We start from the raw sequence: 15,930 nt of genomic DNA, 5'->3' as shown, positions 1-15,930 counted from the left end.
GTACGGCCATATTATTTAGTTAATATTATTTAAGATTACGAAAAATATATAATTAATTTATTTATTTTTTTAATTAATTTTAAATAATACTATAAAGAAATTTCAACATCTTTTTAGAAAAAAGAGAGAGATAATATAGATTAGAAAGAGAGAGCATAATTAAAGAAATAGAAAGAGAAGTAGAGTCGAGATTAGAGAGAATGAGAGGGTTAAGATTTTAGAAAAAGCGGGAACTTGTGTTGCAGGGTTGAGCACTGACGGAGAACGAGTGAATTAGCAGCAGGTGAGCATAAATCCATGTTAAACGTAGGAATCAAGGCAGATCAACCCTTATCTGTGGTGTAATGTACTAAAAATTCCAAAGCCTTCAAACAATCCATTAATGGGCCCCAGTAACTTGACATAACCACCCTAACAGCAGAGAAGACTCACAAATTGCAATGATATTCTCATTTGGGATGATGTGATGCAAATCATCACAGACCTTTTCAGGCCACATTAATAAGATCTTTAAGGACGGACCTACTATGTCACCAACCCATAGTGCTTGTTAGCTTATGTAAGTATAATGTCAAACAACTGCACATAACACCTCACAATCGATGAAGCGAAACTCTGCAGATCGTGCGAGTAGAAAATTTCTATGCATTGTTCGATTTAATGGTCTAGGCAAAATAAATCTCAACCACTGGCTCGGTTAATCGTTGTGACGAACCTTGTCTTTTTAAATGACCTATTCGATTGATAATTAACCAAACTTTTTACACCAACACTAGATAGAACTGTAAAAAAAAAAAAAAAAAAAACTGCACCCTTGTTAGGGCCGGTTAAACACCATCACCGCCACCAAATTGTTGGCCACTCATCTTCTTACACGTGGGAGACTGATGGGCCCCTCTTCCTAACAACCCTTTTTTCTTTTCTTTTTCCTATTCTATTTTTATTAAATGCAGGAGGTGTCGGCGAGAAGAAGCAAAAGGAGAAGAAAGAATTAGAGACGAGGCTGATGAGGGGAGATGTTCTTGGAAGCGGACTTTCCAGCCGACAGCTCTTCAAGGCCCACCGTCACAAACGCACCAACTCATTCGCCCTCCTATTTTCCCGTGGTTAGTGTACAACGAAGTATATTATCTGTGAGATCTTAATTAAAAAAAAAAAAAGAAAACACACTGAGGTTTCTAGCGCAAGGCATAAACGATTTAATAATTAATATTCGAGATTACAAATTTGAAGTCTAATTATTTTATATTTTTAATTAAATCTATCTTATATAAAAAAAAAAAAAGCAAAATGGAGAACTACCATTCTCTCATAATAAAATAATAATGACACACTCCCAAAGAGAGAAAAAAAAAATTTGTTAAAGTTGTTGCATGAGGAAACATGTTCAATCTGTGAAATAACCGTTGTATTTTAAAAGTTAAAGTTATTAAAAAACGATGTTCATATATTTTTATATTTAAACTTCTTGTAGGACTTATGACGTGGACTTGAATTAAATGAAAGAAAATTAATAGTGTTAGAATTCTGACGTGACTCGAACTCAGAACTTTCTACTCTAACACCATGTGAAACAATTTATACTTTAAAAATTTAAGATAATAAAGAACGGAGTTCATATATTTTTATACTTAACACAATTTCCAAAAAAGAAGGAAATGGCCATCATGTTTGCATGCATGCCTTCTTTTATTAGCGATGATATATATTTACCTCGATTTGATTGATCGTAAAAAAAAAAAAAAGAAAAAGAAAAATGCTGATCCTACTTGTTTAGATTCACCTACAATTCTCTCTCTTTCTTTAAAATTTTTTTAAAAATTTTTCTAGAGAGATGAGACTTAATTTTCTACAGAAATATAAATATAAATATTTATAACGAGGACAAATTTTGGAGAATACAGTTCAATGAGTAGGTTGAGGAATCAAAAGCGAATAGGTTCTAAAAGCTGGAAAACATAGTCAATTACAACAAGCCAATACACAATACCTGAATGTTTCAACCGCATCTCTATTTTTCAACATATAATATCCGCATTTCATGAGCCCTCAGATATTTTCTTTTCCCTCTTTTTTTTTCTTTTTTATTTTTCCATAAAATATGCTTTGCCAGCTGAGCGATTCCTCCCACGATGATCTCATGCATGTGAATGTGAAATAGTCAAAGGCAATTGAAAATTAAACATTTTAAAGAGATGTATGCCCAACACTGGCTAATGATAGCAACCAGAAACCAATTTAGGACCAGAATTACATGATCAACATTGGTGAAGCACACCAATATTCACTGGTGCTTGCTCAATTCAGTGAGTTTGATTAACCAATGTTGATCGGACAACCTTGATTGAGCCTTCCTACCAAATTTCAAAACCAGTTTACTTTACAATGCTTTATGAACCATAGGTAAGCTTTAAAATAGGACAGCATGCAACTTGATGCATGACGTCGGATTGTTGACACTAATTATTAATTCCAAAAACTCGAACGGTTAGAAATATATAATCAATTCATTTAAAGTGTATAACGTTAACGAATCTCGATTGTAATTCGATTTAATCAGCCTCACGCTACTTCGAATATGACTTGACTCAACTAACTATCACGTCATTTCGAATGTGACTCAATCCAACCTAATCTTCCGCCGCGGAGTATAATATTTTTTTTTTTAGAGATAGGTAACAGCTACCCGTTTCGTTTATTTCATTTAGAAATAAATTTAGCTAGAAATGTGAATCAACTAGGATTTGAACTTGGGTTTCGAATACCAATCACCAAGCTCTTTGCCACTTGCTCTAGGAATGATCAGTCCGCGGAGCAAAATACTGATCAATTTAAGTCAATACACGAGGCTTAGGCCAACCTATCAAGGGCCACCATGAGCTAGCTAGTTGAGAAATTGCCACAAAAATTCCACCGGTGCGTTATTAGGAAATGGGTTTAAAATCATCAAAAAAAAAGAAAAAAAAGAAAAAAAAAGAATGGTAAAACAAAAGAAGAAACTCTAAAACACTTCATGGCCCCCCACCCGACTCCATACACCAATAAAACCAGCCTGTCCAAGGCTGTGAACCATTATGTCGCTGCTCTCTCTGCTCCCCCTCTTCTCCTCCTAACAACAAAAGGAGCAGAGGAGGTGGAGGAGTCACCTCTCTCTCTCTCTCTCCCTCTCTCCTTGTTTCATCTCTCTAGATCTCTTTGTGCTGCTTCATTAGATTAGCATGGCCACCTTCCTGGAGAGCATCCAAAAGAGAAGGTTCTTTCCGAGCATGCCACTCAAAGACGACCTCCCAATTTCTCAAGGCGCCCAAAAGGACACCCACCTCATAGGCCTTAGGAAGCGGATCTCCTCCTTCTCGGTCAAGATCCAGCCCATATCCTCGGCCTCTACCGAATGGGCCTTCCGGAGGTCCAAGTCCATGCCCTCCGTCCTCGGCGGCTTCGGCTTCGGCTTCACGGCCGCTCCGATACGGCGCTGGTGGGATCTGGGCTGGCGTTGGATCCTCTCGCGGAAGCCGGCCTTCGCCGGCGACCTCGAGATGAACGAGGAGGAGACTGCAGTCCTCGGCCGCCAGAGCAAAGGTAGCTTGCGCCACATCTTCTACAAACTGCGCTCCGAGGTTCGGAAGCTCGTCGGATCCGATAAGCTGCCGACCACGCAGAAATTCAGGTACGATGCCATCAACTACGTGCAGAATTTCGACAATGCCAAGCAGCTCGAACAATGAGTGCGGGAAAGAATTAATTGGAGCACGCCTAGTTTGAAGCATGCATGGGTGATCTTCAGATTCAGATATTTTTGTTCGTTTTTTTTTTTTTTTTTTAATCTGCTTTTCTGGGGATGGAAATTAATTAATGGTGTTCGAATCGAAGGGACGGATGGTTGGCTAGAAATTATGCGCCAGATAATTTATTATTCGTCGATCGTCGTATTTTGGTTATTATTAAGTGATCTATATATTGAGAACTGATACCAGGGAGGAAACTTCGACCGCACTCCAACAGATCTACAACTCTGAGACGCTCAAGAGTACTGTTATCTGCTATCAATCCTAGAAATGTAATGTAATCTATTTCTATTTTTTATTTTTTTCAATTCTTTTAAGTTATTAAGCAGACCGTGCAATGTAATTAAATATTCTCTTTCAATAGTATTATGAAATTGTAGCTACTCATATCCTCCGGTAAACATTAACGGCAACTTGCTATAAGTTTCTGTGCACAAAATCTAAAGATCTTAACTCATCGATCACGAAAGGAAAAGGAAACCACTGATCTCGCATTCCAGTTTGATCTATATATGTTCGGAGAGACTACAACCTCATTATTCTCCATCACTAATTTACTAGATTTATTTTAGTTGCCAAGCCAAGCGTCGTGATAGGTGAAAAGATCCCATCAAGTTCTTGGCAATTGATTCCCGTGGTTGGAGCCAAAATTGTGTGGAGAGGGTCCGCTCCAATATCACATCGAGCCACCAGAAAAATAGGTAGCATGTTACACTCCGCAACGTGGGTGGGTGGTCCAAGAAACACAGCTCCAACCGATCTAATAAATTTAGTCGAACAGAAAATATATATATATTTTTGGAGAGAAATATAGCGTACTACTATTTTTGTTTATTTTTTTTAAAAAAAAACTTCTTATGCTGAAAATATAAATTAATTAGGTTTCGAACTTAATATTTTGGATATCAATCAATAAATTCTTTATTACTTGCGATAGAAATAGTCGGTTCGAACAGAAAATGTTAATAAATTATAAATACGATCGTGTGTGGCTAAAAGAAAAGCGTCTAGGTTATGCATTCTTGCATATAAGAGTTGGAATGCGACGCATCCCTTACAATTCTCGCATCTACAATCTTGACCATCAATGTTGTGCCTGGATGGCTGTACCGACGGCTAATAAATGGTGAGCCACTGGAATGTGACCGTGTTCATGCGTAAGTCTTGTTGTGCGCACATTACGGTTTATTTGGCAGAATTAGGTCTTCTAGAGAAATTTTATTTTTCAGGCAGAATTATTTACCAAAGGACTGATAACAATAATTTTGTTAAGTTTCGTAAATAGCATTTCTCGGTAAAGAAAAGGAGAAATCTCTCGTAGTGATAAAGTGTAGTTTTATGCAGTATAACTCAGGAGGAACTCTGCCGCCCTAACCATGGGCCAATGTCCCCTTTACTAATTGCTCTTCTAAATCTGTATTTTATTGTTCCAACTTAGATTCAAGAATCTTAGTTCGCAAAAGGCTTTTTCTCAAGTTCGAATGCTAGTTGATTCATATTTTCAATTAAATTTATTTTTAAATGAAATAAATAAAGTAGGTAACGTGCTACATATCTCTAAAAAATAAAAAAAACACTTAGATTCAAGAATCGTAAGTAGCAAAACTAATCACTTGCTTCATAGGAAAAAACACGCACACACTTGCATAACTGATCAGTCTTTCAAATGCATGAGATCTAGAAACGAGCTCACATGTGATGATGTGAAGCTATGGAGTATCGACAGCATTCTGGTACAATGTGTAGTAAACCACAAAAGAAATGCGACATGTACACTCAAAAATAAAATGTAAAGCTTTCAACGATTTATTCATACATTTTAGATTTTAAATATATTTTAAAAATAAATTAATAAAACTAATAAAAAATTATTAATTCATAGATCGGTAGAATATAAGAATTATACTGACTGCTTGAATGTGCAGATAACATTACTCAAACATAATTGCTGAAATATTAGTCCAACCCAACAAACCCATGAATTTGCACAAATAATAATCCTTCCACGGTGGTTGGTATTCGAGACCCAAGTTCGAATCCTAATTGATTCACATTTCTAGCTAAGTTTATTTCTAAATGAAATAAACAAAGCGGATAGCATACTATCTATTTCTCAAAAAATAAAAATAAAAAAATAAAAAAACAATAATCCTCCCACGGCGCAATGAAACAATTTCAAATTTTGGAAGTTGGATGCCCGAGTATATGGCCGGCACTTTACGCAAAAGCGCGGGCTTCAAACCTATTATTATTAGGCGGAGCTTCAAAATGGTTGCAAGCCCTAAACATGCTTCTGCTCGACACTGTTGTCGGTTGTAGTCCGCCCGAACGAGTGACCAAACGGGACGAAGGCCCGTGCTTGGTACGGAAGTTGCGCAAGAAGAGGAGGAACAAAACAAGCCATTCATTACAGTTCGAAAAGTCAAGTCAGTTGCTTCAAATTCAGAAATTAGGAGACAGCAGCGCAATTTCGTCTGTTACGAAACCCACTCTCACCTGCGTATTTGACACGTTAATAGCTTATAATTGACTGGAGCGGTGGACATTCGATTCTTTTTCATTTTCCTCCTTTTCTTTTAGGTGCGAGGATAAATCAAATTCTTCTTTCTATAATTCTTAATTAAAGAGTGTGCATCCGAGAAAGTCCATTATTTAACATCTATACCATATTATATTTTTCTAACTTATCATATTTTAAAAAAATAATAATAAAAATGTTTTTTTAAACAAATATAATGTGATGTGTAAATTTTTTTTAAAAAAAATTGATTAGTCGGAAGTATAACTTTTGTTGTATGTTGGAAATTTTTTCTTCCAAACCGAATAAAAAACATCAACCACGCGTCGCCATTCCCCAATTTCTCCCTTGGGGTAAAAGGAGAGCGAAGCGTCGAGCAGTGGTGAGGGGGAGATGGCGAAGGGAGGAGGAGGGGGCGATCGCGAGGGCGGCGCCCTGAAGACGGCGTTGGTGGTGGCGGGGGGGCTGGTGTTGGCGTGGCTGACCGTGGAGACGGCGTTCAAGCCCTTCCTCGACGGCATCCGCGGCTCCATCGCCCGCTCCGACCCCAACCGCGACCCCGACGACGCACCCGCCGCGAATCCCTCCTCCTCACCGGAGGAAGGGGACGAAGCCAAACCGTCGTCGGATTAGACCGAGACCGCAATTGTTCAATTTCGTTCGGTTCTCAAAACCCTAGTAATCCCTAGTAATGATACATATGTAAATTTTTCTGAACTGCGGTATAACTCTACTACTCCCGTGACGGTGGTGTCAATTTGATCCCTTTTTTGTGCTTTTATTGGAATCTGGCAATGAGCTTGTGGGATTTTCGAAGATGTTTGTTGTTGATGGCTTGGAATTTCAGATTTTGTTTTTTTTGTTTTTCGTTTTATTGTTGCGGACGATTAGCTGTCAGGGTTGGTTGTTTCTCAGCTGCTTCTTTTGCCTGTAAACTGTTTGTTATATTGTCTCTTAGGATTCTAGCCATTGTCATCGTAGAACGGTGTCAATGAAAACAGGTATAGCCAAGGAGGGATGATAATTCGTGATTAATCTAAAGCCACATGCTGAGAAGTTTTTGACTAATTACTTGGCATGGTGCTGTTGTTTAACAGTTTAAGCATAATAATTGAGCAGTAAAGCAGTATCATGTGTGTGCTGCTGCAGGATAATGCAGTGCATGTTACGAGTTCCAAGTCTATAGAGTTTTCGTAGGATGCAAAAGACTCTCACCCTCTCCTTTCTTATTCTCCTTCATTGGCTTTTAATTATCCCTCCTTCCGAATGCTCAGGAAAAAAAAAAAAAAAGGCAAGAGTTGACACAAAAACAGTTACTGTTTTTATGATTATAGCAGGGATTAATGAGATTCTATTTTGCAAGCCCCAATTTCACTGTCTCTCTCTAGCTAAAGGGGTTTAGAGTCTGCATGCTGGGCTTGCCTCTTTGTTAGTGTTAGAACAAAATATGTCCTAAAGATATGTTGATAATTCCTTTTTTAAAACTTAATGTTTCGTTTCAACATCATTAATCCTCTGCTCTTGCAAGCTAAAATATTTTCAATTTGATAAGCTGACCATCATAATTCATCGTGCAGGATGCTTGATAAGCCAAAGTGAATTGTTCAATTTAGTTGCCATGGGGAGAGGTATCAAGATGGTAAAGTTGCCATCAAAGCCTTCATTTTTCTCAAATTAGCCCTTATAGAGTCCAACGGGGTGAGTGATTTGGAATTTTTCTTTTTCACTTTTCAAACATCCTTCAATTGCATGATTTTAAAGTTTGGGGACCAAAATTTGTGGAAAATAAAGATAATATCACAAAATATTATGTCCTAAAGCACATGAATGCACATCCAAATCTTGTGCTGCAGAAGTTAAACTTCTGGTGATCTGATAAATGTTTAGTAGATATGAGACATATGCATGTATATGAGTATATGATTCAACTATAAATTCCATATTCTGCTGAATGTTGCTGGGCGAAGGCCTTGAAGAACTTAACTTTGTTGCTTCGGTGTGATGCTGTGTATGGAAAGCATGGCGATGGAAACATCATAGTAGATAGACAAACAGTAGTTTTAGGCTTTTAGCTTGCACTTCTGATTTCCGACTCATAAGCACTAACCCCTATATAGTAATCAGATACTAAACTGTTTTCATTGGGATACTCCAGGTCGCTTAACTCCTGGTGTTATAAAGTACTACAGTACGACAAAGAGGACACAAATACTGTAAATTCATGGTTAGACACTTTGATAGACATGCCAGATGGTTGCAAGTTGCAACTTCCATGTAAAGCGCGTCCTACATATGTCATTGCTTTCTCCATAAGACCCTCATGATCAAATGCCAATCTTGGATGCAGAACCTGCATTCCTTGCTTCTTCTGGCAGAAAGATATGATTCCTAAATTGAACTTGTCGTTTTCTGCAGTGTCGTTCTTTTGAGTGTATTTCCTGTTTTTAATTTTTTCCGAGTTCAGGAGGTTTTAAGAATAGGATGGATACACTTAATAAATTTTGGCGCTGCATTGTAGAACTATATTTGTTTGTCATAGTTTGAAAAATTCACTCTAGTTATTGAACATTACATTCATAACACTTGCCCTTTTACTTCCAAACAGTTTACATACTGAACGCAGGTAGCTGCAACGACTATTAAGCATCGGCATATAAACAACTTCAGCTGTGGGTGAATATCATATGGCACATTCTGGATACCAGCAAAACTTCGTAAGGTAAGTATTAACTCACAATTAAGATTTTTTATGTTGTGAATCTCTAGCTACAGTTTGCAGTGAAACTGCCATAAATTTTGAGTTTGTGCAGTTCTCCCTACCAAAAACATATTTATCCACTTTCGAGTAAAAAAAATGTGAACATAAATTTGAAGCAATTAATTATTTGACTCTGTTTGTAAAATGGCTGCATAGTTTTTTTTCCGACGAGGAAAATACACATGAAAAGTCTGGTAAGGGAAAGCAAATCACGTTTAATGACTTTCTATCTCCTACTGTTAATTCTGTAAATTGATGATCTCATCGTGCAAACTATTTATTTTTTTTGTAATGCAATGATCTTAACCACCTAATTGCATGAAATATCTATTTCTCATTTTACAAGAAGGAAAATAGAAGAGCAGGTAAGAAAAGCAAGTCATGAATGACTAGATTTTTGCTGTGGATTCTTGCAATTAATATGCTGAGATTGTAGAGTATTCGTTTATATATATATAGCGGGAGAGAGAGAGAGAGAGACAAAACAAATGAATCTTTACTAGGAAAAGCTTAGTAGTCTCTCCGCCAATCAAAAATATTTTCCTTCCTCCACTGATGCAGTAGGGATAATAGCAAATTTTTGTGGATTCCTCCTGAAGATTTACTAACTCCCAATAAGACAACTTTTTCGACTATCCAACCTCCTATAAGTACCCCTTTCCTACCACCAAATTCCCTGACAACATAATCTTTGATATCAAACAATCTTGCTTGTCGTCCTTGCCCTTGAAAAGATGAAAGGCCCATCTTCCTCGAGGCCTCCTCGCCCATCCTCCCCTCCGTCCGCTGGCTCCATGGCCTCTATGATAAGGCGTAGGAGGACTGGTAGGAGAGTGTCTCAGACCAGGGCTGATAGGGTGACCACCCATCCTTATTTGTGCACCACTTGCGGTCAAACATTCCGCAACGGCCGTGCCTTAGGCGGCCACCAGAATGCTCACCGCCTAGAGAGGAGTTCTTCTGCACCGCATGCACGCCGTCAAGCCTCACCTGTTAATGCCCAGTCCAATTGGGTACATAGGGCAATGTTAGCGCAACTTCAGTTTCACCGTAGCCGCCTTTTAGGAAGCACCGGCAACTTTGCTCCAACACAAGATATGCAAGCCCTGCCAAGCTTGATGCAAGGGGCTATAGCAGCCCAGACGCCATATGATCGAAGTCACAATAGCCACTTTAATCTGCCCCAAGATGTGCATTCCCCTCCTAACTTGACCGAAACACCGACACCAACTCCACAACCATATTGCCAGAATCACCTCGAATCCCATCCTAGCCTGATCGAGAGACCTACTTTGGCACAACCATCACATAACCCCAATAACCCTATGTCGCCAAGTCATTTTGCACCTAGGGTTAACTTAACAATGGATACAAAAGGAAAGGGCATTGTATATGAGAGGCCACATCACCAACTTCGTTCAGGTCTTGCAGGCAACTCATCGCCTACTTTTCCTTTCAATGGTCCACGCCATGAGGAAGAGATGGCTGGGGAGTTTCACCCTGGTGTTAATTTACCCCTTCCCTTGAGTTGTCTGAACCGTGGTGTTGTAAGTTTAACAACTGCAGGAAATGCTGCTATCGCGAACCCTGTGCAAAGTTATATGCTGGGTGCTACAGTTAAGGACTTGTTGCCTCTTCAATGTGTATCGATTGCTGCTGGATCAGACCTGCCGCCTCTGCTTGGACGAAACGATGGTGATGGAGTTACTCTGAACCTTCTGGACGCTCTGGGTTCTCATCCGATGGCTTCTTCAGCTACTCCTCCTAGCTTGGACTTGAATTTGCACCTTTAGCTGGTTCAGCTCATACCAAGCTGCTTGCATAAGGCACCTCCTGTGGAATCCCGCTCAAACATAAAACTTAAAAGAGTGTTGTGTAATGCAGGCTATTATTTCCTTTCATAGTGTTGTCAAAGTTGCATTTCTCGTGTTTGTTTTGCCTAGATAGAAGCATGTTATTGTGAACTTTATTGTGCTATGAAGCTCTCTACTCAATAATAGGTTTTGGAAGAGCTAAGAATCTTGTATTTTTTTTTTTTTCCTATTCTAAATCTTATTTAGAACCTTTGTAAAGCCATGCAATATTGTTGCATGCACACCTAAGAGGTTGATGACAACTAACATGGAGCCTACAGCATAGAGCCTCACCTCTCGTCAAGCTCTAACAAAGTCAGGCCAAACATACCCTTAGCTTTTAAAAAGCATTAATGAGTTGAATTTGGATGACAGTGGGTTCCACGAGGAAAAAGTTTACTGTGTCATATTTGTATCATATTAGCAATAACAAGTTAATTATATATTTTTTTTTGTTAAAAAAAAATATAACAAAAATACGACGGATTAATTTAGAAAGATCCATTTGAATGATTGGGGATGTTACGTCATTAATATAACCAATGCATTACATAATTTTTCCTTCACTGGAGGTCTCCATGCAAGGATGATTCCTTGCGGCCTAGGGCTTCATTTTTATGTTGGAGAAATTTGTACTGTCTCATGGTGGTGTAATTACAACGCGGTAGTCATGATATTGCCAAATTTATAGGCCAGGTACCTACAAAATTTCTCCAAATTTTAAGAGTCATGCGCATATGAAGTCCATCAAATTATTATATACTTATTAGAACATTGCACCGTAGTTTAACAAATCATAGAGATGATGATCGCGGTAAGGACAAAATTTCACGCAGCTTCTCATACTTATGAGTAGAAAACAATGTCAGTTTATTGTACTTCCTAAAACAGCAGCAGGATGATCTATCAAGATCCTAGACGGATTCGTTATTATTTTTTATTTAATTTCTTTTTTCGGGTGATGGTGGTGATGGGGTTGGCGGTAGCTTGTTTAAAGATAAAACACGCAAGTTATATTTTAACGGCGAACATGAAAAGCAGTAAAGAGAAGTATGGCCTATCAGGCCTAGTTCGTTACCTTTGAAAGAAATAAAAACGTTGATCAATATAATTTGTGTAACAAGTTATAAATGAGAGAAATCTCTCTCAGTGAATCTTCTTATTCAATGCGCGTACATGAGATTACAGAGTTAAGTTATATACAGAAATTAATGGGCACCTCACACAATGCACATACCCAAATGGGCCCGTCCACTTTGGCCAGAGTACTAATAGACAACAAAACAAGCATAAATTTAAGTAATCTTACACTTAAAAGTATTTTAAATAATAACTAGTGACGCTTTAATTAAAACGTCAGTAAGAATAATCTCGATGTTTGCGAAAGTAAATATATCGGAATAAATATATCGATATTTTAATATAGCGTTGAAAAATTTTTATCAGTATTTGATAAAAATATGTTTATTTATAACGCTTAATTATGGTATCGACACGTATCAAATATTAAAAAATAAAATAAAATATTATAAAAAAAAAAGCAGTGTCTAATACATATTTTGTGGTAGTGTTTTTTATCTCTTACCCAGTACTCTTCAGTTGCATGTGGCAGTACCAGCTTTTTCATTTGGTTGTATATACGCATACGCACCAGAACAAGTAGTACCACACATGAAACGCGTACGTAGCAGCCCTTTAATTTCTGGTGCAGGAGCACCCGTGTTTGACTCTCTGAAGACTAGAAAGGCTCGACGCCATTGGCTGCTTAACGGCTTAGCACGAAAAATTCTAGAATGCAACGGGTATATTAGTGACGTGGCGTAACAAACCAATCAAATTAATCCTTTTAAGAATATATGTCCTATCATGATTGTAAAAAAGTATTTTTATTGTACTTTTGTTTGAAAAGAAGGAATGTGATTGGCTTGTTATTGATGACGTGGTGCAAGTGTGACAGTGTAGAATTCCTCGCTTAGCACACGTTTCCCATCCCAACAACCCCTCCTGGCTGCAGGTCGAACGTTTTACGTTTCATTACTTTAATTAAAACTGATGTNCCCTTTTTTTTTTTTTTTTTTTTTTTTTTTACCTGCGTTTTGCCCTAGGCCATTCAAAATACTCCTCTTACTTGTTATTGATATATTAACATACATAATATGGTAATTTTTTATTAACTCATATATTCGTAGGAAGACCTTTCAACATATAAAAATAAAATAAAATCAAAAAAATCATCTATCAAAATAAGAAAAATGGCAAAGTGCATGATGATCGATATTCGAGGTCCTAAATTCGAAGTCTAATTGCTTCATATTTTCAATTAAATTTTATTTTTTTTAAAAAAAATAAAACGAATAATATGTTATCCTTCTGATCTCTCTTAATTAAAAAAAAGAATAAAGAGAAATGTTAATTTCCTCTAGGTAATTAATGTTGTTTATATCACTTCACTAATTTATAGCATGGTTTGTAAATCAGTAAATTTACTTAAAAATTATATATCTAGTATGCTTATAAAAAAGAAAATAGTTTACTCAAAATTGATGCTTTGGTTGTTCCAAACTTATTTTTGATAGACTGTCCCTAAAACAAGTGGCAAAGGGCTCGGTGGTTGGTATCCGAGACCCAAGTTTGAATCCTAATTGATTCATATTTTCAGCTAAATTTATTTCTAAATAAAATAAACGAGGGGAGTAGCATGCTACCTATCCCTCAAAAAAAAAAAAAGAAAAAAAAAGGATAGTTCCTACTTGGGAATCTCCAGCAACAGTACTAGCTAAAACCTCACTCCCCATCTCCTATAAAAACTCCGCTGCAGGTACCCTAGACACCATCCTTCTCACACCAAGTCTCCTCTCAGCACTTATATCTCAATTCTCTTCTTCACCCCACCTCTTCTCCTCTATGGAGGGCCCTCCTCCCTCCCCTCAATCATCGGTCTCAAGCTCCTCGGCTGCGAGGCCATCCGTATCCGCATTCGGTGCACTACATGAGTATAATGAACCCCCCAGCGTTTGCTGGTATTGTAGCCAAACTTTTGGCAACCGGTATGCTTTTGCCGGCCACCATAATGCCCACACTATGAGCAGGAGGTCTGAAAATACGACGGCCGATCAAGGGTCGGCTAATGCACAACGGCAGCCTGACATGGCTATGTTGGACCCTCCGACTGTCGATCTCACTCCTTTCACATCAACTTGCATTTACAAGCCACCACAGGGCTATCGTCGCGGTGTTGCACGCGGGTTACTGCAGCAGATACGATCGTCCCCGAGATATAGTTACCGCCCGAGCATTCGCTCCATCATCCGATCTGCGATCGCCAGGCCGGCCCAGGCCGCAGCGGTTAATAACATTCCTGCACCTCCAAACCCTAATCCTAGTAACTTTACTGAGAGCATGTTTTTTCCTTCACCCAGGCTGGTTCCTACTATCCATAATAGTGTTATACATCCTCCGACCTTACTCGACGGCCATGATCGTGAGGTAGAAAGAGCTGCTGAGAGTACCCCTTATGAACCTAAGGTTATAACTCAAAATGCACCTCTTGTTATTGACTCAGACCTTAGAACAGGGAACTACATAACCCTACCTGATGTCCATGTCGACCGTAAGGGAAAAAGACGTATTGAGGATATCCTTTATGAACGTAGGGGGATCACTAGAAATGCACCTCTCGCTATTAGCTCAGGGTCTACAACTGGGAACTTCAAAGCCATCGACAAAAGTGATAAGAGTTGTGAAATACTGAAGGGTTTTGCGCCGCTAATGAAGTCATATCCTGACGGAGAAAGTATGCGGCACCCGCTAGTTACAGAGCACAGTGGAGGCTACAAAGAGGCTAACCTTCTTCTGCCTAATGTTATTGGTGGTCCGACAATGGCGGAGACAAATATTGGAGCTGGCGAGGAGGAAGAAGCCAAAGCAAAAGGGTTAGACTTGAGCCTACATTTGTAATTGGTGTCATGTCCTTTATCTTTTTAGTTGCAGATGTCCTAGTGATCGAGTTTGGTTTCTTAGTCATATTAGCAAGTGAAGCGTCTTATGCTTTGGTCTTTCTCAACCTGTTTGAGATAATTGAACTTAATTAGGGTAGTGGTGGCATCTCTATCTTTCATAATATATCAATTTTTTATCCTTTTCTTATGTAGTAGTGAATGTTTTCGATGTTGTTCAGTTGTTTCTTTTGAGATACAATATGCATGCGCATGCACTTGCATAAGTAGTAGGAGGGTGTTCATACCTGCAATTTCTTTTTAATTATTGGGGATCCTAATTGACAATCCACAATGTTGAGCATATATTATTGGAAAGTCTAAATTAAACTATGGTTCCTCAAACTAAAAGACTCGGGCTACGATCATGATCACCGGTTGCATAGTCGTCCACTTTATTCAAGAGCAATGGTGCGAATGAATAGAAATGGCATGCTTCTAAGTGTACCTGCCAATATTTAAAGGCATCGAATAGGGGTTATGGGCATTTCACAAGTTTTTACTATTTCTGTAGCATATATAACAGGAGGGGAAAGTTGAGTGGGATATATACGGATACGAGTTGTTTTTAAAACTATAGACAAGAATTTGAATTTTTAGATGTATTGGTGCAAATATGTCTATGTTGAGATTTATATTCTCGAAACTTTTTTTTTTTTTTTTGAGAAATAGGTTGCAAGCTACCTGCTTCATTCATTAGGAAAATGAATTAGGTATATTCTTGAAACTTAATCAAAAGATCATTATAACAGTTATGTGGTGTTGATTATAAAAGCATAATTAATGAACCTTCAGTCTATGATAAGCCACAGAATTTCGNAATTTAAAATCTAAAATTTTAGATTATAAGTTCTAAGTTTTTAAATTATAAGTTTCACATTTTTAAAATTCAAATTCTAAATTTTCAAACTTTAATTTAAAAATTTTAAAGTTAAGTAGAAAATGAGATATATTAATAATTATATATTGTTTAATGACGGCATTTAGCAATAAATGCTGCTATTTTATTGCATTTAGCATC

The 15,930-nt window shown here is 37.9% G+C and overlaps 3 protein-coding genes across 5 annotated transcripts; all 3 read left to right on the top strand.

Moving 5' to 3' along the window:
• Positions 3,006-4,172, top strand: LOC109711159. Its single transcript, XM_020234080.1, has one exon. The coding sequence runs from the start codon at positions 3,219-3,221 to the stop codon at positions 3,723-3,725; it is 507 nt and encodes a 168-aa protein (XP_020089669.1). The 5' UTR covers positions 3,006-3,218; the 3' UTR covers positions 3,726-4,172.
• On the top strand, positions 6,110-7,121 carry LOC109711160 (outer envelope membrane protein 7). The gene has a single exon (XM_020234081.1). The coding sequence runs from the start codon at positions 6,697-6,699 to the stop codon at positions 6,934-6,936; it is 240 nt and encodes a 79-aa protein (XP_020089670.1). The 5' UTR covers positions 6,110-6,696; the 3' UTR covers positions 6,937-7,121.
• LOC109711157 lies at positions 7,354-11,097 on the top strand. 3 transcript variants are annotated; one of them, XM_020234079.1, is made up of 2 exons: positions 7,354-8,001; positions 8,927-11,097. In XM_020234079.1, the coding sequence occupies exon 2, from the start codon at positions 9,796-9,798 to the stop codon at positions 10,852-10,854; it is 1,059 nt and encodes a 352-aa protein (XP_020089668.1). In that variant the 5' UTR covers positions 7,354-8,001; positions 8,927-9,795; the 3' UTR covers positions 10,855-11,097. The 3 variants fall into 3 exon arrangements, with proteins under 3 accessions (XP_020089668.1, XP_020089667.1, XP_020089666.1); XM_020234078.1 differs by having other exon boundaries at positions 8,909-11,097; XM_020234077.1 differs by having other exon boundaries at positions 8,459-11,097.

The sequence above is a fragment of the Ananas comosus genome, linkage group 6 (assembly GCF_001540865.1).
Source record: "Ananas comosus cultivar F153 linkage group 6, ASM154086v1, whole genome shotgun sequence".
In the NCBI taxonomy this organism is placed as follows: domain Eukaryota; kingdom Viridiplantae; phylum Streptophyta; class Magnoliopsida; order Poales; family Bromeliaceae; genus Ananas; species Ananas comosus.
Note: the sequence above shows the minus strand (reverse complement) of the source record. Positions and strands in the feature narration are given on the sequence as shown.

Bases quoted from the DNA above. Each gene is read 5' to 3' on its own strand.
- LOC109711157 (XM_020234079.1), top strand. From the start codon at position 9,796: ATGAAAGGCCCATCTTCCTCGAGGCCTCCTCGCCCATCCTCCCCTCCG.
- LOC109711160 (XM_020234081.1), top strand. From the start codon at position 6,697: ATGGCGAAGGGAGGAGGAGGGGGCGATCGCGAGGGCGGCGCCCTGAAG.
- LOC109711159 (XM_020234080.1), top strand. From the start codon at position 3,219: ATGGCCACCTTCCTGGAGAGCATCCAAAAGAGAAGGTTCTTTCCGAGC.